The 25746-nt window shown below is 40.3% G+C and overlaps 2 protein-coding genes across 2 annotated transcripts in view; one reads left to right on the top strand and one right to left on the bottom strand.

Moving 5' to 3' along the window:
* Window positions 1-533: 533 nt before the first annotated feature.
* On the bottom strand, window positions 534-16432 carry LOC149281587 (SAP30-binding protein-like). Its single transcript, XM_089499156.1, has 11 exons — window positions 16336-16432; window positions 15091-15191; window positions 13844-13891; window positions 6685-6727; window positions 4498-4586; window positions 2910-3001; window positions 2737-2797; window positions 2574-2625; window positions 1302-1360; window positions 826-910; window positions 534-715 (listed from the first exon to the last, which is right to left on the bottom strand). Exons 1-11 carry the CDS (start codon window positions 16430-16432, stop codon window positions 534-536), a joined length of 909 nt encoding a protein of 302 aa, XP_089355282.1.
* A 2115-nt stretch (window positions 16433-18547) lies between these two features.
* LOC149281586 (ATP-dependent DNA helicase Q5-like) overlaps window positions 18548-25746 on the top strand; it is a 44593-nt gene continuing 37394 nt past the window's right edge. The window contains exons 1-4 of the mRNA XM_089499155.1: window positions 18548-18645; window positions 19878-20017; window positions 22111-22232; window positions 22773-23291. Coding sequence (XP_089355281.1) covers window positions 18548-18645; window positions 19878-20017; window positions 22111-22232; window positions 22773-23291 — 879 coding nt within the window. The remainder of the gene's footprint in view (window positions 18646-19877; window positions 20018-22110; window positions 22233-22772; window positions 23292-25746) is intronic.

Raw genomic sequence — 25746 nt, 5'->3', positions numbered from 1 at the left:
GTTTGTTAATAGCCAATAAGATTTTATAAAGACCACTTTAATTGCTGAATGTGATAATTCTGACATCAAAATGAAAGATTACCAGATTCTGCTATAATATGATATACAGCACGGGGTAAAAACATCTAATAATATGCTGGAAATCATAATTTGTGATGTACAGAATAACACAAATCTAAGAGATATTAACCAATGGAAAGAAAATTGCCATTTATCATATATCAACACTGGTGTTATATTTTTTTAATAGCAAAAATTAAAAATAATATGTCAAAGCAATAAAAGAGGGAAAAATGCAGGGCAACTGCTGTTTAAATACCACCCACAGTGCCCCACAGTGTCCAAAAGAGTTTTGCCCACAGGTTTACAATCAAAATGGGGAATCAATATCATTTTATTCTGCCTCGGTTATGCGCATCAAGCTGTTGGTTGTTGCCTAGGGGGCCTTTAAAATAGTCGAAGCCAGCAACAAGAGTGAATAATTCCAGGCTTTTGCTTACAATCAATGTTCATTCAATGGCCCTTCTTCTCCCTCATTGCTTGGCCTTCTTCACAATTGTGCCGACAGCAGAGATGACTGTTGTTTTTGATCCGCTGGCACTGGTGGTTACAGTTACAACAGAGGGTAGTGTGGCAGTGGTGGTAAGGATAGTAGGTTGGGCAATGGTGGTTATCGGTATGGCAGAGTCCCATTTGCTCTTCCTTTTCTGAGCATCTGGAAGGAGAACAGATTATAAAACATTAGTGGGTTACAGAAACATGATTTTCTGAAACTGTACATCTCCTCCACATTTGAGCCTTTGTTTGTAGCAGGGACTATCTTACCTGTAGTGGCGGCTGTTGTGGTGCTGGTGGTTCCTGTGGGTGCACTGGTCGTGGTGCCTTTTTTAGTGCCCGTCACAAATTCAATCTATTTTGTGGTACAGAAAGACATGTCAGAACAAAAACTAGAAATAAATATACTATACTATGAGAATGTTGGACAAACTTATACTTCAAAATTATTGCATTTATTTATTTGTGCTCTTTTAAATTTAAAGACTTTTTATAAGAATTATGTTTACTTAATGTTTCCATATATTTGAAGACTATTTTGTAATACATAGTAATTAAGCCCAACTACTTATCCTTCCTGATCCAAAAGAAGGCAGAAATTTTTACCTTCAAACTCAGGATTATACATACAGTATAATGCAATCTATATAGTTTGACAGCTTTCAGTGTGTCACTTTATGTTGTCTGAGATGTATTTCCACAATATTTTGCTGATATATTAAAACGCCAAAACAAAAAACATTCACCTTGGTGCGTTCTTTTTTTGCTTTTTCAAGCTTGTCCATTTCTATCTTCTGGGCCTTAGCTACAAGTTGAGACAGATAAAAGAATGTCAAGAGTATGTAAAAGTAGAAGACAGTATATGTTGCACAAAAATTAAGTTTGGCATCCTCAAAAGTCTAATGCCCTATACAATACAGAATATGCATATTATATAATTATATATATATATATATTATATATATATATATATATACACACACACCGTATTTGCTAGATTATAAAACGACCCCCAAAAGTTTTAATATTTAGAAAAAAAAAAAGAAAAAGCCTGAATATAAGACTACCCCTATAAGAAAAGAGTCATTAGTAAAAATTAATTCACATGTAAACTATTTTTTCATATTTAATAATAACTATGATTGAGAAAAATTCATTTTTTGTTTTTATTTCCTTTTATTTTCCAACCTGCCCCTCAGTTATGCACATCTGCCCCACGGCTTGCTACTCTGCCCCCCCAGATGGACGTCTGCGCAATGCCTTCCGCCAGGGCTTCTATGACTGAGTAATGGAAGGTCACGTCACACCGGTACTCAGTCATAGAAGCCCAGGCGGAAGTGTCGGGTAGCAGCGGAGGTTGTCTGTGCGCATTGCAGACATTCACTGGCTGACAGGAGGAGGATCCAGGTCTCCTGCAGCTCTGCGGGTTCTCCTCCTCTCTGGCAGCCGGTGAGAACCCGCAGACACAACCTCCACTGCTGATGGCCGGTACTTCCGCTGGGGCTTCTATGGTGGAGCACATGAAGTTCATGTCACGCCAACACTCCATCAAAGAAGCCTTGGGGGGAGTGCCGGAAGCAGCGGAGGTTGTCTGCGCGCATCACGCAGATGTCCACCGGCTGCCAGAGAGGAGGATCCAGGTCCCCTGACCTCTATTTGAGGTCTGATTATAAGACAACCTCGAATGTAAGACGAGGGGTATTTTTCTAAGCATTTTCTCTGAAACAAAACCTTGTCTTATAATTGAACAAATACAGTATATATATATATATATATATATATATATATATATATAAATATAAAATCAGTGTTACTCTAGACACTCTTGTATTAAACTGCAAGCTAAAATTACAGTAGTGGCCCAAAATGTACAAATTAGATCAGCTTGGGGGAAACTTGCCAACTCTCCCCTGTATCAAATGCACTAAAGTTCATATGATGGCTGTAATGTCCCTTCGTAACTCAAACCATCAAGTGGTTTTGTATTAAACAGAAGGAATACAATATGACATACATACCAAGTGACTCATAGTAAGAGTCTTCTGACCAGCCGTGAGGGTCAAACATATCCTGGGAAAGAGATGAAAATATATAAAGGGTCTTTTATAGTTGATGGAGCCCAAGGAGTCCAAGACTATACACTGACAAACCAATAGTGTTACGCAACATTTAAACGCTCACCTTGGGGTAATTAGTGCCTAGTTCATCAATGGAACAGAACTGGATGAGTTTCTCGTAGATGCTGAAGTAGAAAAGGACTAGTTAATGGCAAGTACTGAAAGGTAATACTTATCAAAAAAATACACAGGCCACCGGCCCTTGGCACCTCAGACTTTTAGTCACTGCTTACTGACCTGGGGTTGCGGAACTCTTTTTTCTTCTGAATAATGTGATTCATGTCTGTGCCTTCTTTTAGCTTTCGCTCATACAGTCTGTGTATCTTTTCCTAAGAAGAGAAGTTAAAATAAGAGTAAAACCACATGCAATTTTCTATGTGCATGCCTTAATCGCCATATGCCATTATATGTCCCTTGCAGGCTCTCTGTAGGATATTACTCGATCGAACACTTGAAACAAAGGTGGAAAATAGCTTTCCTTGATAGCTAATCAAGACCCCACTGGATTTAAATGACGTGTGGCATCTATACTTGTGTATGCAATTCTAGACATGTACGCCCTAATAATTCACCCAGAGGGACTCATCCAGCAGGAGGCACTAGGTGGTTGGTCTCAAGACCCTCAGTGCTTGCCTATCAAACGCGACGCGGCAGAAACATTTCCGGTGTACTAATGTTATGCTGCCCGCTGCCGTGCCCACAACAAACATTTAGCACACGTCTCCGCAGAAGCACTGTCCTTAAACTTTACATACTTGCTACCAGGATACATGCAAAGCTAAACTGGTTGAACCAAAGTGTGACGTCCAGCTTTTTAGGTAAGTAGTGCTTTAAGTCAGTCTGTAGCATAAGCATGAAGTTATGTTTCATGCTTATTGTTAAAGATTATTGGGTGGACAGATCATCATTTACAGAGAAAAATTGGGCAGTTGCTTAGAACATTCAGCTAATCACAACATAACTTTAAAAAAACCAAAAACATATTAAAATCAATGAAAACACTCTTAAGATTATGTAAAATTAGCGTTAAAGTGTATTGCTGTATTATATTTTATTAAAAAAATTACACAAAACTGAAAGAACTGCTTTTTCAGAAAAGGCAATTTTTATTTTTTTTTTCTTAAAAAAAAAAATAAAAAAATAAAAATCTACCATGTAATAGAAAGGAGGATGTATCAGCATCTTGACCTTTGGTGTGAACCAAAAAAATAAATCAGAAATATACATTCTAAATAGGAGATGCACTCCTTGGTTAGTTTTCAGCAAGATTAGTTTACATACTTTATTACTATGAAGGGTCAAACCCTTCAAGAAGGATAGGCCCTCTAGAACCCGCATAACACACAGGTGAGATTATTTTGCCGATTTAACTATGAATTACGCAGAGCCACCGGGCTCTTCATGATGCATGTCTACAAAGTAAAATATCTCTTACATCATCAACCATAGCAAGGTAATGGACCACAGTCTCCGCTATGATAGCGATTCTGTGACTGTATGGATAGATCGAAGCATGTTTGTGGATTAGGCAATAACAGATGCCGGTGAGGAGAGACTGAGGTGGGAAAGCTTGACACCAAGTGACTCGAGGTCTTTAGCATACAGGCTGAAGCACGAATAATCTGGGTGGAAACAGATGGGTTGCATTTTTCCCAGCAGCCACTCGCACCTACGTTCCACATTCCACACACCTGTGCGCGGTCTCTACAGACGCCACCCTTAAACGCAGCGCTGCAAAGGCTAACAACACATCGACAACGTTTTCCACAGGTTGAACTTTCCAGGTTAGATCAGGGCACCAGATAGGTTCACTTTTTAGTTATACCTGCAGGTGGTTAGAGCAGCGGCCCGCGGGTTCCGGTGGAATTCGGATATCATCTGGAGACATATTCCGCACTCTCTCGGAGAACGACGCTAAAAACATAAAAACATGGACTAATGTAATGAGATCTGTAGTCGGAGTATCCATCCTCATCAACTTCGCTGTTAAAGAGTTAAGTAAACTGAGTGAGAAACATGACATTTCAGCGCTGCCAAATCACAGGATTAATTCCACTGTTTTAGAGGAGGAGGAGGGAGCAGACATGCCACAGCCTATTCTGCTCAAATTGCCTTTGACCCCCCCAAGCGCAATGAACAATTACTTTCTGTGCAGCAGCAGCAGTTGGCCGAGACGCACACACATTAATAGTTAAGGTTACCATTGGATAAACCAAGTCCATGCTTACTGGAATAACTTAATTAACGCTAGGCTGAGATTGGACTCGGTAAAGGCGTTTATTTTCAGCATTTTATACCCAAGTACTGCAATGGCTGGGCTGACATGCCAGAGCTTTCAGCAAGTCACCCGCACGCGTGACAAGGTACAGAATTAAAAGCCCGCACTAAGATATTCCCACACTAAGGGGCATGGTCTTTTGCTGTGCGCAGGGCATGTAGAAGAGGAGGAAAAGTTATTTTAATATTAAACACACAAAAAATGTACAGGAGAAATGCTCTGGACTGGTTTAGAAAAACTTCAGAAGACCATTTTATTCTTTCTTCTGTATGTTCAATCATAAAGCGCAGATATCTTTATAAGAAGTATTTTTTTGGTCTCTATAGTGACCATTAATTATGCCAAATAAAAATTGTACGATCCAATTACTTCTGGGAAGAGTTTGGACATTGAACTGTGCCGCGGATGATGTTTCTAAGGCTACAGAACCATTCAACGTAAGCGAAATAATAATGCTGACGTTCAAAACGGACAAATACAGAAACGCAGTCGTGAGACGGAATCGTTTGTGATCTCTCACGCACTGCTTGCGAAGACATAAACGTTAACATAAAATCATCTATTTTTTTAGCTGCTTATGTCCAATCCACTAAGTGCATGAGTGCGCTTACGCATTTCAAAATGGTGAAATATGTGTTGGGATTCGGAGGCTTGGTGGTTCAGGGGGCAGAGGAGGAAGACGGGCCACTTCCCCGCAGGGAACGCAGAACGATCGTCGGCAGGAGTAGAAGATTCCTTTGTGCTGGAAACCGCGGGTCTATGGAAAGTTATGTTTTTGAATCCCATGTATAGATGATGTATGTAGCAAGCGAGTGTGTAGTTGTAACATTTTATTGCCTTGACACTTGACATTGTTTTGTGTATTCATACCACCGAATTTGACTATCCTCAAAACTATGGGAATGATCACTTGGACAGAATATGGATAAGGTGAACCTCCAGGTGTTTATTCAGTAACAAAAGCGTTTCACACCAAGTTCCTTGTGCCTTGTAAAGCGTTTCTAAGCCCCCTCCTTTACTCTCAACAGAACAACTACCAGCCTAACGGGCGTTGAGGGGAATGGCACAGTCAGGGCTCCTGCATTCAAGCAGGAGATGGGAGGGTGCTGGTGAGTATCTAATGATTCAATAATTGGAATAATATCAAGTTGATTCTAATGTAAACATGTCTAATATTCAGCAGTTGGCAGGACGTACCAATAAATATCATGTGATATTATGGCCTGACAAAATACAGATAGCCTTGGGTATGCCAGGTGAACAAAATAATCACTGTAACGATATTTGCAGCAATGTTATCTGTACTTGATCCCCCCCCCCCGATCCAGAAGCCCCCTTTCTTTGCATTCATTATATCGGGGTCACTTCTCCCCCCAGCAGGATGTACGATACAAAGCATTGGATAGTGTGTTCATTAATACGCACTTCAGTCATCAACATACCCTGCAGTCATAAACTTTACAAGAGAAGGCAGGGTGTGTCTGCCTCAGCAAATACATACAGTAACACATAGCAAAGCCGCAGTCTGTCCTAAAGATGCGTCATACTATTTGTATAACATAGGCTCAGTAGAAGAGATTACTGTACACACAAAACATTCATTCCACATGTCTTGTGTGCGCACATTTCTCAAGAATCCAGGTGAGCCTTGCACAGAGTAAAGTACCATGGGACTTGTAGTTAAAAATCTGGAGAGCAACCTGTTGGCTACACCTTCAACATAGGGAAACTTACCAACAAGCTCTTGAGGGTCTTTCATCTCCAGCTCCGATTGTTCCTGCAATAACAGAGATAGAGTATTATAGTTGAGGGAATGGAGGGTGACAACTTTTAGGCATGTATAAGATGAACATGCAGCCGGGGGGGGGGGCACATACATTTGGGTTAAACGCAGTGGTGCACCACTTCCAAGAGAAGCAAACACACCAGGTGTAAGGGGTGTACTCTGCTGAGGGAAAATAGATCAGAAATAAAAATAGCACATAAATGGTCATTTCCAACACGATCAACAGGGCAACAGAAGGAAGAACTGAGAAGTAAGAAGGCTTGGCAGAAAAATAATAAGCCAAGTCTGTCTTTGGTGTCCACGTTTTAACGGAGGATAACCTACCAAGAAGAATAACTGTCCAAGAAGGGATAACCATTGAAGCTATTTGTACAAAAGACTTTTTGATGGCCGCATTATGGCAGACAAAACAAGACTATTTTATTTATCCACATTTCTTGGATAATAAAAGCAGATTAAATATCACTATTGAGGTTCAGATATTCACGTTATAAAATATACTAAATACTTTACTTGTATGCTTCTTAGATTATACAGATAGTTTATGGGGTAATTGTAAAGATTTGGATATATAAACACACATACTTTAATACGACACGTGAACATGTTTTATTTAAGTTTACAAAAGTGACGTATGTATTATGCCGAGGCCATAAATATATATCAAGAGGGGATTATGCATTAAGTGTTTTTTGGTGAAATTCTGGTGCCAACCATTAACAATTGCTCTTTACCCTCATAACATCAAATAAGAGATGAGATCAGAGTGACATCACAAATACTTGTCATTTCTGGCTAGCACAATGTTTAATCTTGAACTTAACGTCAAGATATGAAAAGGAGAGGGAGCCCTTAGCGTGGATAAAGATGTGAGATTCCTCCTCTTTCCGAACACTGTGGCTATTCATTACAGGCACACAATGTGTTTCAGGGTTGCCTGGCAACCATGCCGCAGGGAGGGCGGTCACTACGCGGTGGACAACAAAAGTGGTTTGCCTCCCCAGTCGGGAAATGTGCCTAATGTTGTGGCACTTTGGTATTTCCCAGAACACTAACTCCTTCGCATTCTGGAATTTGACTTGGTAAGCAAGCGTGCTAAATCTAAAGTCACAGCTCCACACAACACCCAATGGCAACTAAAAACCTGATCCTATTTGCTCTAAAAACACTTTAGACAACATTTTTCCTATAATATAAATTTTTCTACCCATTTTAAATCTGAATGTGGTGCACTGTTCTAAAAACACTGCTGACTAATAATAAAAAGAACCCAGAACAAAGCCCCGCATATATGTGATTTATGTCTGTCTGGGGGAATGAGACACTTTCTATTGTAAACAGGTCAGACACGGATGGGGCCTTTACTGTATCTCCCCCAACCCTTTGTGTGCCAAGTGTATGGAATGGGTCATATTCACACAGCCTTCACCCCCTGGGAGAGTGTGATCTACAACCTGCAGGCTTCCTGCCTGTATCCTGTCTGTGCCGGCATGCTGCCCGGTACACAGGGGCAGGAGCTGGAGGGCACTGAAAACTTGTGAAGAGTAAATATATATACAAAAGCCAGAGGATGGGAGGGTCGTTTGAAGAATACCGGCCAAGAACACCAGCTTGCCAAAGTATGCCTGTGGAATCCATATACTACACATTCTTAACGTGGGCCTGTCACAAGCTTTTTTTTTTTTTTATATAATTTTCAATTTAAAAAGTCTGTAACATATCTCGATCAACCACATCACATATCAACAAAGAAAGTTTAAAAAAAAATCTTTAACAATAAAGTGTTTGGCCAATCAGGGCGAGACAATTACACGAATGCTGCTAGAGAATGTGTGTGTGTGTGTGTGTGTTGGGGGGGGCAGACACAGGTAATGCATTATTTAAATCAAATCTGCCTTCTCCAAATCCCACTTTTAACTGCCAAGAATGCCAAAGGTCAGAACAATCTTCTTCCCCAGGACACCAGCCCAATTTTTGAAGTTTTGCATAAGTTATATTTAGGAGACAACCTTAAATTCAACACCTTTTCTAGGGAAACCCATATTTTCCCCCCAGGACACATTAAGCTATTCATACATAACTAGTTTAAGCCAAACCGTGTATCCCATTCTCATCACATGATATGTTGATAAAAATAAAAATATAGTTATAAAATTATTGTTTAAAAGCTTAAAGGGGCTCTCCAGCCATCACATGGACATTGATGCATATGATAGCCAAGTAGTCCCTTGTGTTTGGTCCCTTGCAAATTCATGGAGGAATTCTGCAGAACCCCCTATATGCATTTGCTTTTTACCCCACGGTCCAGGTTAAGTTCTCAGAACAAAGTTCTATACTGGTAAAAAGAGGAGGTCGGGACTGCAAAAACCCTGGAGCTCAGAATAATACTAGACAGAGTGAGAACAACTTGATTCCTCCCCTGCAAAATCACAAATCCCTCTGCACACAAACGAAATGATTAACAGAAGCACATGAGCAGAGGCGGCCATGCCCAAGGTGATGGAAATCAGGGATATGTTGTACGGTGCGGCTCACTTCCTGCTCTCCTCCCAGTCTCTACGCATTCGTGGAAACACGCCTGTGTGAGCAATGGCAGGTATTCAGCACCGCAGGGAAGGAACGATATGTAAGAGCATGCAGATGCCTGCCAGGCAGAAATACAATGCCAGGTATGGCTCATCTGCAAACCATTTCACTGCCAAGGTGCAGAGGCGTAATGTATGGCTTATGGCTAGTAGGGGGCATCTTTCTTTACACCGGAGTATTCTGCGCAGGCAATATATCCAATCCTCTTAATGTCATCTTGGTTTGGAGTCCATGATTTGGTTGCTGTGCATCATATAATGCATCAGCATGCATGCCTGGCATTGATATTTCCCTGTATTAATGCTCATGGGTCCTTTTATCTTACATGAACAATATGCTGCTATAATATACGTGATCCAATGTCTATACGTATCTTCTAACCAGACATCAGTCCTTCTTGATGTGGACAATGCCTCATATCTGCAGACACAGGTATACAGGGAGTGGCGTGTGAGGTGCGATGCTGTATGAGGGGCAATCGACTTAATCAGAGCTTGCACGTTAATGATTTCTTGGTTGAGTAATCCCAGCGGTGAGTGTAGCGGAAGGGCTGAGTACGTTCCACAGAATCGGTAAATATTTAACACTTGGTTGTAAGGCATAATTTCTCCAATAGGATGCCTTGATGGCTACCCAGTTAACTAAAAATATCAATAATATAAAAAATAAAAAAAACTTTTAGCAGAACGATGCCCGATCAAAAGTGACTAAATACCGTATGTAATGAGATATAGTGATGATCACACGGCCCTGTAGCCCCAAATTTTGTTCTATATAAATGATTGGGATGGAAACCTAATTGCCCCCAGTGATAACTTGCATGGTGTAACCCATTATTTCTCATGAACAGTTGAAATACGAATGAGGTGGGAATTGCATTGTTGGAGTAAAAGGAGATACATTAAGCAGAAGACGCCGCATTTCAGTTTTTGTTGAGCTATGAAAGGCTACGTGACGGTGCGTGTATATAAGACACATCCCGAGCCCAACCCATGCAGGCGTCCCAAAGATAAGGACTTGCTAGCTGGCCGCTACTGTCCAAGAGGAAATCAAAGCTCTGATTGCTCCCACTGGTAGAAAAGTTTCCGAGAGCCGGACAAAACCCCATCCTTGTAACCAAGCAACATTATCATAACATACTTTCTGGATTTTATTACTGCAATTTTACATGAAGAGTAACTGAGCTGGTGCATTACAAGCCGATGGGGAAAGTCTTTATATTGTCCGTGTTAAGTTCTACAACAGAAATGAGGGGCGCTTCACTTTCCTGAGGGCTGATGCCAAGCAGACAGGACCTTCAGTTATATTCTGTATTCACTGTTCCAGCCAATGCTTTCTCCCTTGACAAGAGGATTCAGGATTAAACACCACCTGTAGCCGTCTGACATGAAAGTCTGCTAAGCGGGCTAGCTGGCTACTAAGCTGAAAGAAGAGGTGCCAAGCAGCTTACAGAAATACTTTGCAGAATGGGAAGGCATCAATGAATATTTGGTAGTACAAAAAAGTCAGTTTTGTAGAATAAAATAGACAACGCTAAACACCCAATATGCACTGTCATGTTACCGGACACATTTTAATTATTTCTATTTAACACATTTAAAGCAGGGGTCGACAAATTTGGTAGGGATCTAAGAACCAGCTTTTCTTTTTCCCCTCAATCATGTTTTTATTTTTCTGGTGCCCGGGGTTTGTCGAGCCTTGCCATACACTAGCATAGATTTACACACTAACAGCTTACAGTAACACACATGCACTAACACTCTACACTTATGTACACACACGCTAATACCATACATGTCAGCACCAAATACCCAGTAGACATACTGACTGCAGCACTATAATTTTACACACGCGCTCACAGACTGACTGCAGCACTACACATATACACACTAACTCCAGCACTATATACACACATGGACACTGACTGACATGATAGTACACACACACACACACACACTCATATACACTACTCCCCCCCTCCCTCCCTATCTCACCTTGTTGAAACCAGCCGCACCGCTGCCTACGTTCTGCCATTGTGAATCTGGCACCCTATGCTTTCCTGTATTATGTGACCCGGTTGGGAGCCTCATGGCACCCACAGGGAAGAATAGGGTGCCGGATTCATAACGGGTTTAGTGGAGCCCTGATTTAGAAGGACAGTCTAATGTCCTTGACATACCTACGAAAGAAGAATGACTATTAAAGTAATTGGGGGAGCGTGGAATGGGCAAACGCACATAGGGGGATTCTTCAGTATGCCCACATTCATTCGCAAAATGGACAGCACAAAAAAGGGACCACACAACTATCTAATGCACTAAAGTGCATGCCTTTAAAAACTAGCTATGTCTCTAAAATGCATTTTTCATTAAAGCTCTAATTTCCAACGTTCTGCATCAATAACTTGGGCCAGTTGTCCGTAAGGTAACTTGTAATTCAGGACAGAAGTATCTTACATTGGAGCAAACATTGACTTTGGAGATAAACATCACCTTAAAAACATCCTTATTAAGCCACTAACATTTCTGTCATTACACAAATTGCTAATCGCAGAGCCCCAATAATTACATACATACATCATGAGGGAAAAAGCACAAACACGTGTTACATGTGCTAGGGAGACATCTAGTGCACGATCAATGTAACTGATAAGACCCTACACCTAGAGATGTAACATTTCTGGGAATTTTGCAGCCATGGAAAATACAGTTATGTAGATTGTTGGTGATTTAGAATAAAAACAAATAGCATTATGCATAGATTTCCATGGAAACACACATACAAAGATTGTGATTGCCCCCTGGCTTAAAAAAAATATTACACCCAAGTCCTGCAAGTATTTGGAATGTACTCTGCATGTAAGGGCAAGCTTCTGCTGATCTGAACAAAAACTACAAATAGTTTATGAAACTTTATTTTTTTTTTTGCCAAGGAATGCCCATTAAATTGCAGTACAGAGACACCTTAATCACACATAAAAGTGCTGGTGTCCCCTGGTACTAACCATATTGAGCTCCGCAAACATTTCACCCCAAAATACATAACATTAATTCAAAATATAGTTATCTATATAACCATTCAGTAAATAGAGCAACCTATTCAGAGCACGATTGGCTAGTATATTGTTGATCACCATGTCTATAGGTCCGTAGGATAAGTCCTACGACTAAAGAGAACACTGATTTTTCGTAATGTGAAAATTACATATGGGTTTTGTCTTTAGGGACGGAAAAACTAATGATCACCTTTTTTCATTAGGTGTCAAATGGTCAGTTTTTTTTTTTAGGCCATCAAGGAAACATCCAAGCTAAAACCCGCCAGGCCTTTGGATGGATAAATCACCACTCTTACACATGGGAATTTTACATTAAATTGTGTCTAAAGTAACGGTCTAGTGGCCAAAATTCTATTTGTATGTTATAATCCATGCTTGTACTGGGTAAACATATACAGTCAATCTGATCTGTGTCCATACGTCCTAAAAGCAGATCAGACAGTCATCTATGTGACAGTGTTTATCGTTTAATACGAATGCGTCACAAACCCACCTTACATATCAGAATGCTTTGTGTGATTGTAGCGCTTCTCTATCACAAGAGGTGGAATAGATTCGATGGTACCATTAACAGAGAGAACATCCCAATTTCACTACAGTAAGCAATGTAGCATTACTTGAATAGAGGTGTAGGGTAGAAGTCTAACAATACCAAAGGGGAAGGGAAGATAAATTAGAATGGTATAAACATCCATCTTTGCTATCATACCTACAATATACAAAAAAGGGAATAAAAACGCAGAAACTGTGTACAGGTTGGAAAATATCTGCTACAGACCTACAGTCTTGATGGTAAACAATGCAACAAACTCCATGATATGAAACAATATTAAAAACCACAGGGCCCCCACCACACCGATTCTTTAGGACATTGCCAATAGAGCCGTTTCCTCCACTGACTTTCAGGAATAAGCGTGTCTGACTGGGTGATCAAAACCTCCGCTGCAAGATTACTAGGAGCAGGGCCGGCCCGACAATGGAGCCGAGTGGGGCAACCGCTCCAGGCGGCACTTTTGAAAGGGTGGCACTTTGCCGCCCCAAGCCCTTTTTTTTTTTTTTTAAAGCGAAAGAGAGAGAGGGGCGGCGAGTGGTTTTCGCTTACCAAGCTGTCAGTACCCGCTCGGCGCCCCTCGCTCTCTCCTCTGCGGCGAGTCTTCCTGTTCGGTCTCGGTGCCGGCTTGTAATGCTGAGTGCTGGAAGATTTCCGGCGCCCAGCATTACAAGCCGGCACCGAGACCGAACAGGGAGACTCGCCGCAGGACCTGCTGAAAGGTAAGTACAAGGGGGGCGGCAGGGACGGAGGAAGGGTAGATAGGGTGGGGGGCGGCAGGGACGGAGGGAGAGGAAGGGTAGATAAGGGGGGGGGGGCGGCATTTTGCCTTGGGCCGGCCCTGACTAGGAGTAATATCGAAAACAAAATGCGAAAGGTATTATTAAGTGTATAGGATGACCATCCCGAAAGGTACCTTGGTTTCATCAGCCTCCTGATTCTCTGTCTCAGAGTCTTCCTCTTCCTAAAAAACAAACGTACCGGGTTAAGGAAACGGTTTAATCGACCGACTTGGCGGAAACAACTACTACGCAAAACACGCGCCATATGTTTGTGGTGGTAGACCAACGCTGATAGGTGCGTGTGCTGAAGCTCGAAATAATTTTTGCACAAACTAATTGTTTATAATTTAATGAAATCTAAAGTGTTTCTTAAATAGTTGAAATTCAAAATTAGTGACAAATGTTAGTAAGATCCTACTTCTAGAAGGATATTGACATTTTGGGGAGAGTTCGGAGGAGGGCCACTAAATTGGCAATGATTTTCAGGATAAAACTAAATTATATATATTATATATATAGCTTGGAGCAAAGAAAAGAGAGGGCATGATAGAAACATTTCAATAGATAAAGAGAGTTAATAAAGTACAGGAGGAAAGTTTATTTAAAAAGGAGGAGCAATGTTAGAACAAGAGGCCACAGAGGCTCAGAAGTTTAGATGTAATTTAAGGAAGTTTTACTTTACGGAGAGTTTGGCAGATAAATGGAACAGCCTTCCATCAAAAGTGGTAGAGGCTAATCCAGCGAGGGAATTTAAGCACGCATGGGATAGGCATAAAGCTGATAAAGGTCAGAGTCTTTATATTGGGAAGGTCGGGCAGACTAGAGAGGCGAATGGTTAAATTGTAAGTTAAAAGAACTGACATCTGATCTTTGGTAAGGTCAAATTGAACAAAATAGTTTAATTCACTTCCGACAGAGGTAGATTTTACCAGTGTGCGGTGTAGGTGTAATTTGGTATTTTGCAGTGCCGTATCCACTTAACACAATGAATTACTCTTTTACTCAACATGTAGCATTATGACAAGCGGTACAGATATTCTAAAGACTGCAGGCCACACAAACATCGTTGTGTTTACAAGAAATTCAAAAAAGACATCAAGACAAAAATGCAACTAAAGTAATTTCATTAAGGCTGAGAAAACAGAAAAGGGGCATACAATAAACAATTAACACTATTTTACCCTCAGTGATATCTTTGCTTCATTAGAGAGACTGTTTTGATCTAGTGTTGCATAACACAAGAAAACAAAAACAGTACAGAATCCGAGGAAAAGAGGAGAATAATGTTTTTGCCGAAACGTCACACTATATACAGGGGCTTGTGGTTTCTAGTCACGCTAGCGGCTGAGAATACCCCAAAAAAAGGACTGCTTTTACTTACTGACTGCCGGCTGGTGTCATCGTCATCCTCCTTGTTAGACCTATCCTCTTCAACCCTTGAGAGGTCGCCATATGCTCTGGACACCAGGCCACCTTTGTCATCTGAAATGATGGAGGCAGCCTTAAGAAACAGCATACATTCGAGTCTCTCATAATTCTCTATATTATCTATATCCTCCCCTGCGCTTTAAGGGTATACAGAAGTATTAGGTTATATATATATATTTTTTTTTTTTACTTTAGCGTAACAACAGATTTACTTGCAGCTTTAGTGTTTGCAGTACATCAGTGACAAGGTAATTAAAAACGGGACACAAGGAAAAAGAAAAAGAAGGAAAACATACATTGGCAAAACATTTTTGTCAATTAAAAGGTATAGATTGCCCACGGATTAGACTGGATGATGAGGTCTAGTTTTGTTATGAGAAATATCATTATGAATGGGGCTTGATGTCCAACTATGCGTGAAACTATCGCTTTGCTAAATCTCTTCGTGCTTTTTTGTTTTCCTTTTAAGGAACATAAGTTTTTTCCAAAGTAAATTAAATGTTTTTCAAAATACAGTCCGGGTGTACATATTATAAAAAGAAAAACAAAATAAGAATATCGCAGGAGCTACCTTCTCTTCAACGTTAACAAAACAGTAGGGTGCTTTCTATTGTGCCGGCATAAATGATTATTATTATTTATTGATTTCTAAAGCATTTCATGTTCTATCTTCCCTTTCTGTTATTGTAGCGAGACTGTATCTCATAAACACCAGATGGGCAACCTGGCTAGTTAACAGGTCTGATTTAGCCAGTAAGGACTCGGGAGGACCCAGAAAGCATGCTGACTTTATTCTTGATATTTAGCTCCCCGCCTGCTCACCGAAATGTTTGATCCCAGAGAGAACAGTCCCCCTGAGAAATCATGAGCTCCAAATCAAATACTTAGCAGTGCTGCCTAGTTAACATATCTTAACATCCCAAATCTTAGCAAATCATCAACATTTTCAAAGTAAACAGCGGCTGGAAATGAAGCAGAAATGGACACGTTCACCTAACTTAGTTTCTGATTCTTACTCAGCACCTATACTATACCTTTCCTCACTCATCGAATTCAACCATAATTACGACCCCGTTAAAACGGACTACTAAACAATACAAATAGCCATAGCTTGTCTCACAAATGCCCCTACAGTGTGGATTTGCCCCACGCCTCCTTCGTTGCTCCAAATTCTTACAGCCTGTGCCGCCCTTCTTACCCTCGGTGTCCCCGTCACTGTCGCTGTCCAGGTCAGGCTCGGAGTCCCCCGCGTACACCGCCAAAGAGGATAACACATTCTTCCTGCTCGCCGCCATCTCTCCCGTCGCTCGTGTGACGTAGCAACCGTGACCGAAAGGAAGGCGCTAATACGCCACGGCAACGCTTCCTAGACTTGGCTGGTGAGTACGTCATCACAGCGCGCCGGGACCGGCGGAAGTTGAGAGGAAGTTTATGAGGTGGCGATGTGTTTCTGTGTAGCTTTTTGTGTTTAGCGATAACCGGTCGCATATTCATGAGACCTGTAAGCCTATTGCACGGTAACGGGTCTAAAGCCAGTATAACGGAACCGAGATAATAATGTCTCGTTCTTTAGTCCTGGGCAGTTACTGTGTACAGGGCTAGTTGGGGAGACTCCTGATATGGATGACATTGTCTTAACACATCCTTAAAGGTCTCATTAAGAACTCTATGTACGCAAGACAGAGCACGCTTAATGTCTTCCTGACCGTAAATGGTGATAGTTATATAAGACAAGGGTTTGACAATTAGGTGAATGTGTGTTCAGTGCCTGAATAATCTTTAATTGTAAAAGTCAAAGCATAGTCTGGATAACCTATATGTATGTATGTATATATATATATATATATATCGCATATAATGGTCTGTAGTTAAAGTCTAGACACCTCGGGTGACAGCACGGTGGTTAGATGCTGTGGCTGGCTGGGTTGCATGTTTTAGGTATTATTTGATATTATGGATTACTTTGTTTAGAACATTTGTTATACGATCAGTGGGTGAATCTATGTTAACGGAATGCGTGATCTTCATGATCATTTTTGGAGGAGAATTCATCCAGTTTTTATTTTCGTATAACGTTAATTGATGACTTGGCAGTAAGTGGTTTTTCACACCCGCCACATGTTACATAAGTGTTGTTTGTATATATATTTAATCAGTGTTTGAACCCTAGATCTCAAAGCTTGCCAATGAGACACTTTAAATTGACACTTTTCCAGCCGGGGATGAATATCATATAAAATTAGCTGTCTCTACATTGCTTTTTACTGAAATCTTACATTATGTAGCTGTAATGAGAGTGGCATGGGGCAGTTATGGTCATAGACACACAGAAACATGCATTACCTGTAGTTCTCTAAGCAATTACTAAAATACGAATTACACTTTCAGAAGTAATAACTTTGAGTCAAACCTGAGGATAGGATCACTGGAAATGTAGGGTGAACTTGAAAGCCTGAAAACTGGAAGCAATAAGAAATGACACAGACATTTTACATGAAGACAATACATCTTCAGATATTTGTATTATTACTAGCAGATGTGTCCGTCATTAAAACAATGGAAGGAAATGTCAGTTACAATACAGAGTGTATCCATAAATAGCAATTACCCTTTAATGTTTCATGATGTAGACTTGCCTCATGTTCTTATAATCATTTTACTGCTATATTTATATTATATGTATCCAGTCGTTTTAAAATAAAGTTACTTATATTAGCATTATTAGTAGTGATATCTTACATTGAATAATCATTTCAGGGAACCATAAGCAGTATTAAAAATGTTCTTCTACAACCCACTCTCACTGAACATACAATGGCCACCATAGTCGCATGAATAGGCTATGGCTTTAAATTGCCATTCAGCAGGACACAGATGCCTTTGGTGGAACTCTCAACACCAAGTTAGTATGGTTACCAAGCTATTTATACAGACTTTGACTTCTAATATCCTGAAATGCATACATCCCAACCACAGTTGCTTTCCTAGCCTCCATGGTATGACCCCCAACACATTCCACATGGCACATAAGAGGTTCTGTAAAATGTAAACTCATTACATTGTGTTTTTAGAACACTAGTAGATTCTGTAGGCTTATTACAGTACAAGGAAAATACAAGTTGAACAATAACATTAAAAATAACAATAACATGAGTAAGTGAAAGACAGAATGACAGAATATGACTGACCCATGCTGTTCTAGCAACATAGTAGGTGTGGGGCAATAGAAATATTCTACTGTTAAGCACTTAGGGGTCTTTTTAGTGTCGTATCAACTTTTAAACTATCAACCAGTTCATGAGGTTTATTTTAATCCTATTTAGCCTCAAATTATGAACAGAGATAACGAAAAGAGGAGGGCCCTGCTCGTGTGGGTTTACATTCTATTAGGTGGTTAAGGGGATTGAGACATGGTGGAGGACTCATTGAAAAAGGATGATGTGATTGCTGTAAAAGTCACATACAGAATCCAGCAGCCTAGAGATCTCAAAGGTGTGATAATCAGATGGTTTGTCATTGATGTTTCCTCCATGTAACTGTCTGGTTTCAAACCCTACTGAAATGGCTCTAACAAAAGTCTCCAATGACTTGCTCTCTGCCAAAGCAAAAGGTCACTCCTCCGTTCTAATGCTCCTGGATCTCTTTGCTGGTTTTGATACTGTTGATCACCACCTTCTTCTTCTTGACTTTTTTCTACAGGCATTCGGGATACAGCTCTCTCCTGGATCTCCTCATATCTGTCTAACCGTTCCTTCTCTGTCTGGCAAGACATCATCACTGCTTCCACTTTGGGTTGACTTTCCCCAGGGATCAGTCCTTGGGCCTCTGCTGTTCTCTCTTTATATTTCATCTCTTGGCAAAGTAATATACTCATTTGGTCTTCAGTATCATCCATATAAACTAGATTAATGGGGAGGAGGTTTAATTGCACCTCCCCCAACACATTAATAAGGTTTTGGTAGCAGTATAAACTGCTTTGTGTGCCCACTATGTAGGAGGTGAGAGTAGGTTCTCACCCTATTGAGAGTGTGCCTTGACGTGGCAGGTGAGCTTAATTATGCTTTGGCCAATTCATATAACCAAAACCTCTCATTTATATTATGTTTATATATTTCTTGCCAACTTTATTAGGGTAAGAAGCGCAGACAGTTTTTGTTTTTTGTATCATCCATATAAACTTTCAGAAACAATACTCCCCTACTCGATCTTTACGTTTTTTCCACTGGTGCTGTCCCCATACCTCTTGAACTTACTTCCACCGAACCTTCATCTTTCATTCTCCCTCCCAACATTAAAAAATCTCAAAACCCACTTCTTCAGAGAAGCCGCACCATCTTAGTTGCTAGAACTTCCCTGTCACCGATACAACCACCACACTACCTCTCACCTTTCTTTGTTCTTTATGTTTGTTACCCTCAAGATTGTAAGCTTGCGAGCAGGGCTCCCTCCCCGTAATGTATCGGTTTGTCTTAGTCTGTCAATTCTCGTCTTGTCATACCCCTTGAATATATGTATTGTATAAGCGCTGCGTAGATTGTTGGCGCTATATAATAAAAGATGATAATAATAAGGTAATGGGGTTGTTGTCAGGGGAAAGAAGAGCAGTGACATAAAGAAAAATGGGTAGAGGGTAGATAGTGAGATTAAATAAATCTCCTAACGTTTTTCTGTTAATAGCATTAGATGTGAAAGATAATATTAATTTTCTAACTCTGCTAACTTTCCATTATTTTTCCTCAGCCAGAAAATGTGTTCCCAACCTTCTACCTCTTTACCTGCCAATTCAAAGTGCAGAGTCCAAGTGGCCCTTAAGGATGTCTTTGGGTTCGATTCTTTCCGGACAGATTTGCAGGAAAACGCAACACGGACTGTGGTGAAAGGTGGGGCGTTGCTAATCCTCCATCCACTGTTGGTAACCATGAAAAGGAGCATGATACCCACACACAAATCCAAGTACAAATTCAATTTGACCCTGTATTCCACTAATACAGTGTATACTCGCATGTTATAGTCAGTCTTTGAAACTGCTCTGTTTTAGGGTTATCAGTGAATACAGATCTGATAATAGGCTTTCATATTTATTTATAAGCTGCAATACATTGTATGCGTCCAAACAAAAGCTTAACCCCTTGATGACAATTGCCGGTCCGGGCACGTCACGGAAATTCAAGTCGATAACGACAAATGACGTGCCAGGACCGGCACGTCATTAAACGGGTGCAGAAAGCGATCTATTTTCGCTTTCTGCACCGAAACGGCGTTGCTGTAATGCCTCGACCTCATCTCTGGCCCCTCCCCGGGGCGTCAACAGCCCGTTTTAAAAGCGTTTAGGAGGCATCCAGCGACACCAAACACTTACCTGGGGATGGACTGTGACCGCTCCGGTTCAACAAGGTCCCAATTAACACGGGGGGAAGGATGGCCACACATCTAATTTCCAATTAGAAAAATGCACACGTACCAAATGTGGCCTTTTAGTTCCCCCCAAAAATGACAAACCCATGCATGTGGGGTATCACTGTACTCAGGAGATGTTGCTGAACACATATTGGGGTGTCGTGTGACAGCGGCATATACCAGGAGCTGTAAATTCATACATAAAGTAGGTGTGTGTGGGAAAAATACACACACAAAAATACTACTGCAAACTTTGAAAAAATGCTGGTGGTAAAATGTGTGCATGCAAAGGGTTAAAATACCAGCATTTAAAATACCCTGGGGTGTCTAGTTTTCAAAAATATATGGTTTTGTTGGGCACACTGAAATGGCCCGGCTCAAAGATGTACCAAATAGGGCATGGGCAGTGGATCCCCAAATGCCAAAGTTCAACATTGAAAAATGTGCATGCCCCAAATGTGGCCCTTTTGCCCCCAAACAGCCAGGCAAAATCATTCATGTGGGGTATCACTGCGCTCAGGAGATGTTGCTGAACACATATTGGGGTGTTTTGTGATAGTGACATATACCAGAACCTGTTTATTCATACCTAAAGTAAAATGTGTGTGACAAAACAAATGCAAAAAAATTACTACCATAAAGTTTGACAAAGGCTGATGGTAGAATAAGTGCTTGGAAAGGGTTAAAATACCAGCATTTGGAATACCCTGGGCTGTCTAGTTTTCAAAAATATATGATTTGATGGGGTAAATTGCATTGGCCGGCTTCAAAGATACCCGAAATGGCACATGGGGGGAAGAATTACCAGATTTGGAAAAAAAGGCTTTGAAATAGCAAAACGCTACCTGTACTTATTGCTCCATAACGTGCAGAAAAAAGCAAAAAAACATAAAAACATTGGGTATTTCTAAACTCAGGACAAATAGTAGAATCTATTTAGCAGGTTTTTTCATTACCTTTTATAGATGAGTAAAAGATTTTTCAACTAAACGTTAGAAACAGTCATTTTTTTCTAAATTTTTCACCATATTTTATACTTTTTTTAATAGTAAATAATATGATACAATCAAAACAATGTCATCTAAAGAAAGCCCTTCTTGTCCTGAAAAAAACAATATCTAATGTGTGTGGGTTCAGTAAACGGGAAAGAAGAAAATTACAGCTAAACACGAGCAGCGCAGAAATGTTAAAACGGTCACGAAGGGTACAAAAAGTAAAATCAGCCTTTGTCACGAAGGGGTTAAAATTGCCATTACTGTCCATTTAAGATGGTTACTCTCATGTTTCTATGTGTTTTGCATTCATACGTATACTGTTCTGTTGTACAGACTACTATAGTCCATGACCCTGGTACAAAAATATGTTGGTATTTCTCCCTTGTAAGTGGTAATATTCATATCTACTAACTCTTTACTTTGCAAGGCTCCTTAGTATCAATGGAATTAAGGAACAACCAGCTCAAATCAGCCTTATTTATTCTCTTTACTGTTGTAGATACATAATCTGGATGCAGAAGTGAGGTATAGTTCCTATACTATTATAAATGTGTCTGAACCACTCTCCTCTCTCTGTTTAGGGGACAGAGATGTGTTTGTGTGCATGCCGACCGGAGCAGGGAAGTCTCTGTGTTACCAGCTTCCAGCTGTTCTAGCCGTGGGAATCACTGTTGTCATTTCTCCTCTAATTGCTTTGATTCAGGTGAGAAGTAGCCAAATATATATAAAAGGTGTAATGCTCATGCCAATTGGACATATTCTGAGTCTTAAACAGACCCAATATGGAAATAATTATGGTCGGTCTGCTTGTCATTAAGCGATCAGTAATTGTCGCTTTTGGTTTTATTTGAATTGACCTTTCATTTTTTACATCATTGTAAGCATTGTACCAGTAGGATTCTTTCCTGAACTCACTAACTAGGGGAGAAAGTACTTAACCCCTTAAGGACAATGGGCGGTCCCTAAACCCATTGAAAACAATACATGTACGGGCTTTGTCATTAAGGGGTTAAGAAAGAACATATGCAGTGCACCAAAGGTCCCATTAGCTAGGAGAAAGTTAGCACCCACTTGTAAATGAAAATGAGCCGTGTTTCATTGAGGTGAACAAAGGGCAACAGTGAGCCAAAGAAAGTGGATATTTCTGTCAAGAAGTTATTTTAAATATGTGTGACGATTTCAAATAAGCAGTTCCTCTGAAACAAATACTAACAATGATTTATCTGGTTCTTTGGTGTTTCAGGATCAAGTAGATCACATGCTTGCTCTAAAGATAAAAGCTTGCTCTCTGAACTCCAAGCTGCCTCTTCAGGAACGCAAAAATATTCTGCAAGACCTGGAGAGCGAGCATCCAAAAATCAAATTACTTTATATCACCCCAGAGATGGCAGCGTCTCCAGGTTTTCAGCCCACTCTGACACTGCTTGTCTCACGTGGCCTTCTGTCCTACCTCATCATAGATGAAGCGCATTGTGTTTCAGAGTGGGGGCATGATTTCCGCCCCGATTACATGCGCCTGGGTTCCTTGCGCTCCCGCATACCACAAACACCATGTGTGGCCCTCACTGCCACTGCCACTAAGCAAGTGCAAGAAGACATCATGACTTCACTGAAGCTGCGCCAACCCATTGCTATATTTAAAACGCCTTGCTTCCGTTTCAACCTGTTTTATGACGTGCAGATGAAGGAGCTACTAGGCGATCCTTATGGGAACCTGAAAGAATTTTGTCTGAAAGCTCTTGGAGAAAAAAAGCCCCAAGGGGTAAGTGACAACAAGGTCATACGTAAAATATATAGAATGAAGCCAATAAGGTGAGGTAAAATGTTAGCAAAAGTCAGTACATTTCAGCAAAACTATGAAAACGTGTGTTTTTATTTGTCTCCCAATTTTTAGTATTTAATGCAAAAAAAACAGAATCTTGTAATACCTTTTTATTGGACTAACAGCAACATTCTGTTTTTTCGGCATTCTTATACACTGGACTAATTCTGGAAGAAATCTTTATATATGCACGCAGGGCTGATTCAAGGCTCTGTTGGGCCCTGGGCAAGCAATATAGTAGTGGGCCCCCTCCTGTCCTGTAGTGGGGAGTACAGGGGCTGTAGGTGGGGGGACAGACAGGGGCTTGTAGTGGAGGGCCCACTAGCCCTGTTCCCCCCCACTACAGCCACTGCCCCCCCACTGTACAAATATATATATATATATATACACTGATTCACATATGCACACCGTCACATACACATAAAATACATTATATACATATATATTTATATATATATATATATATATATATATATCTCACATACACCCTGATTCACGTATACTATTATATATTAATTATTAAGAAGAATTTTAAACCATGTTGATTTCAGATTTAATAACTCATTACAGACATGAGTAGATATAGACTGTTAACCCCTCTAATACCAGGCATGAGTAGATTCAGAGAATTCACTCCTCTCTTACCAGACATTACACAGACATAGTCACACAAACAAACACTGTGAAAAAACAAACACAGTCACACACATGGTCAAACATACGTGGTGCTGGCTGCAGCTTACATTGAGTTGGTGTGAAGGAGGAACTCTCTCTTCTTGAGAAGTCTCTCCTGATTGGCTGAGACCTCCTTCACTCAGACTCCTCATTCCGGGACAAGGCATGTCCCGGGCAATCTGTGACATGTGGTCACCGTAGCCCCAAACCGGCAGTATGACTGCCAGTGGGCCCCCGAAGGTTAGTGGGCCCTGGGCAAAGCCCACTTTGCCCGCTCAATAAAGCGGCCTTGCCAAATGATAAAGGGATATCTTCTTTACAATTTTCTTCATACAGACAAATATGGTAATTCAGTATTCCAGTGAAGCAGGAAACCAGTTGTCTAGTCATTTCCACTCATCTACTAAATTAAAAAATACATGCTGTAGTGGTCAAGACAAACTCCCCTCAGCTTGTTTCTCCAAAATGCTTTACACATATACTGTATATACTTTGCTTCGACTTTGTTATGGTTTCAGGACTGTAACTTTTATGTGCAACTTTTTTGGTCCTAAAATTTGTAAGACAACATAATGGGAAATACAGATGGGAACTTACTGACACTTAGCATTATCAAGGGTGGACAAGTAGAAATGTTTGATTTGGTAGATAAATTAGACCTGGTTGAAAACTAAAGGCATTGTATGAACTGTTCTATTGAGATTAAGTACTAATTATATAGCCTTAAATCTTTATTTGACTTTGAACAGTCTCATTAAAGCCTCAAATCTATATGATATCTGGCATATATACCACCCCACAGAGACACTTCACCTCTCGAGGGTACATTGTTCTTTTTCCAGAATATGATTCTGGGAGATCCCAACTCACCTAAGAGGATCAAAAAAGTTTTTATAAGTGACAGCACTTGGTCTGGCCGCAGTACTTTTCAAAATCTGCGATAATATAAGTAAATCACCATTCACCACTTGGAGTTTAGACGATTATCTTATGTATAAAAAGGAAAACAGAGATTAAATAGCTAATATGACTGATTACTTTTTTTATGAGAACAATTCAATATCTATTCCTACCCATACAATCTAGTGTCCATTTAAATCCATACTCAGAGGACACCGTTAAACTTAAGAATAATATTGAGAAAGACCAACACATCAAATTTTTACATTTCCTTGGTTTTGGCCAACTAGAGGGATAAGGGCATTCAGTACATAAAAAGATCTGATGGTTAATGCATATATTGAGTCTTTCCCTCATTTGACCAAAATATCTGTCAGATGTGAAGAAATTAGGTTAAAATATTATCTCGGTAAATGCGTATTTAACGGTTCTAATGAGATTAATACAACCTTAAACATTTTTGGTTACCAAACGATAAAACAATCCCACAGCCAGGTGTTTAAATTTAAAGGTCAAAAAAGACCTCTTGGCAGGTTACCTATAATCCATAGGTAGGGAAGGACTTAAATATTTGATTCTGCTCCTATGATTGATATTTATTTTGGAAAATGTTATATTGTTTTGCATTAGTATGACCCGAAGAGATAATTGGGGAGCTTGGTGCATTTATGTAGACTTTAGTATTTTTACTATATTTTTACTATATATATAAACTTTTCTGTGGGGCTATATATATTATAGCAGTAAGAGGATGTTGCAGAGTTGGGCACATTTATGAAGTATTTAAGCCCCACAGAAAAGTTTTGTATGCCAGCTCTTG

The sequence above is a fragment of the Sceloporus occidentalis genome, unplaced genomic scaffold (genome assembly GCF_023333645.1).
Source record: "Sceloporus occidentalis isolate IW3139 unplaced genomic scaffold, rSceOcc1.0.p SCAF_130, whole genome shotgun sequence".
Taxonomy (NCBI): domain Eukaryota; kingdom Metazoa; phylum Chordata; class Lepidosauria; order Squamata; family Phrynosomatidae; genus Sceloporus; species Sceloporus occidentalis.
The sequence above is the reverse complement of the archived record's forward strand: the minus strand, read 5'-3'. Positions and strand labels throughout refer to the sequence as shown.

Excerpts from the sequence above, each read along its gene's own strand:
- LOC149281587 (XM_089499156.1), bottom strand. The coding sequence starts at position 16,432 with ATGGCGGCGAGCAGGAAGAATGTGTTATCCTCTTTGGCGGTGTACGCG. Across the intron at positions 2,626-2,736 it reads TAGGCACTAATTACCCCAAG|GATATGTTTGACCCTCACGG; the intron begins GTGAGCGTTTAA and ends TCTCTTTCCCAG. Across the intron at positions 911-1,301 it reads CAAAAAAAGAACGCACCAAG|ATTGAATTTGTGACGGGCAC; the intron begins GTGAATGTTTTT and ends ACCACAAAATAG.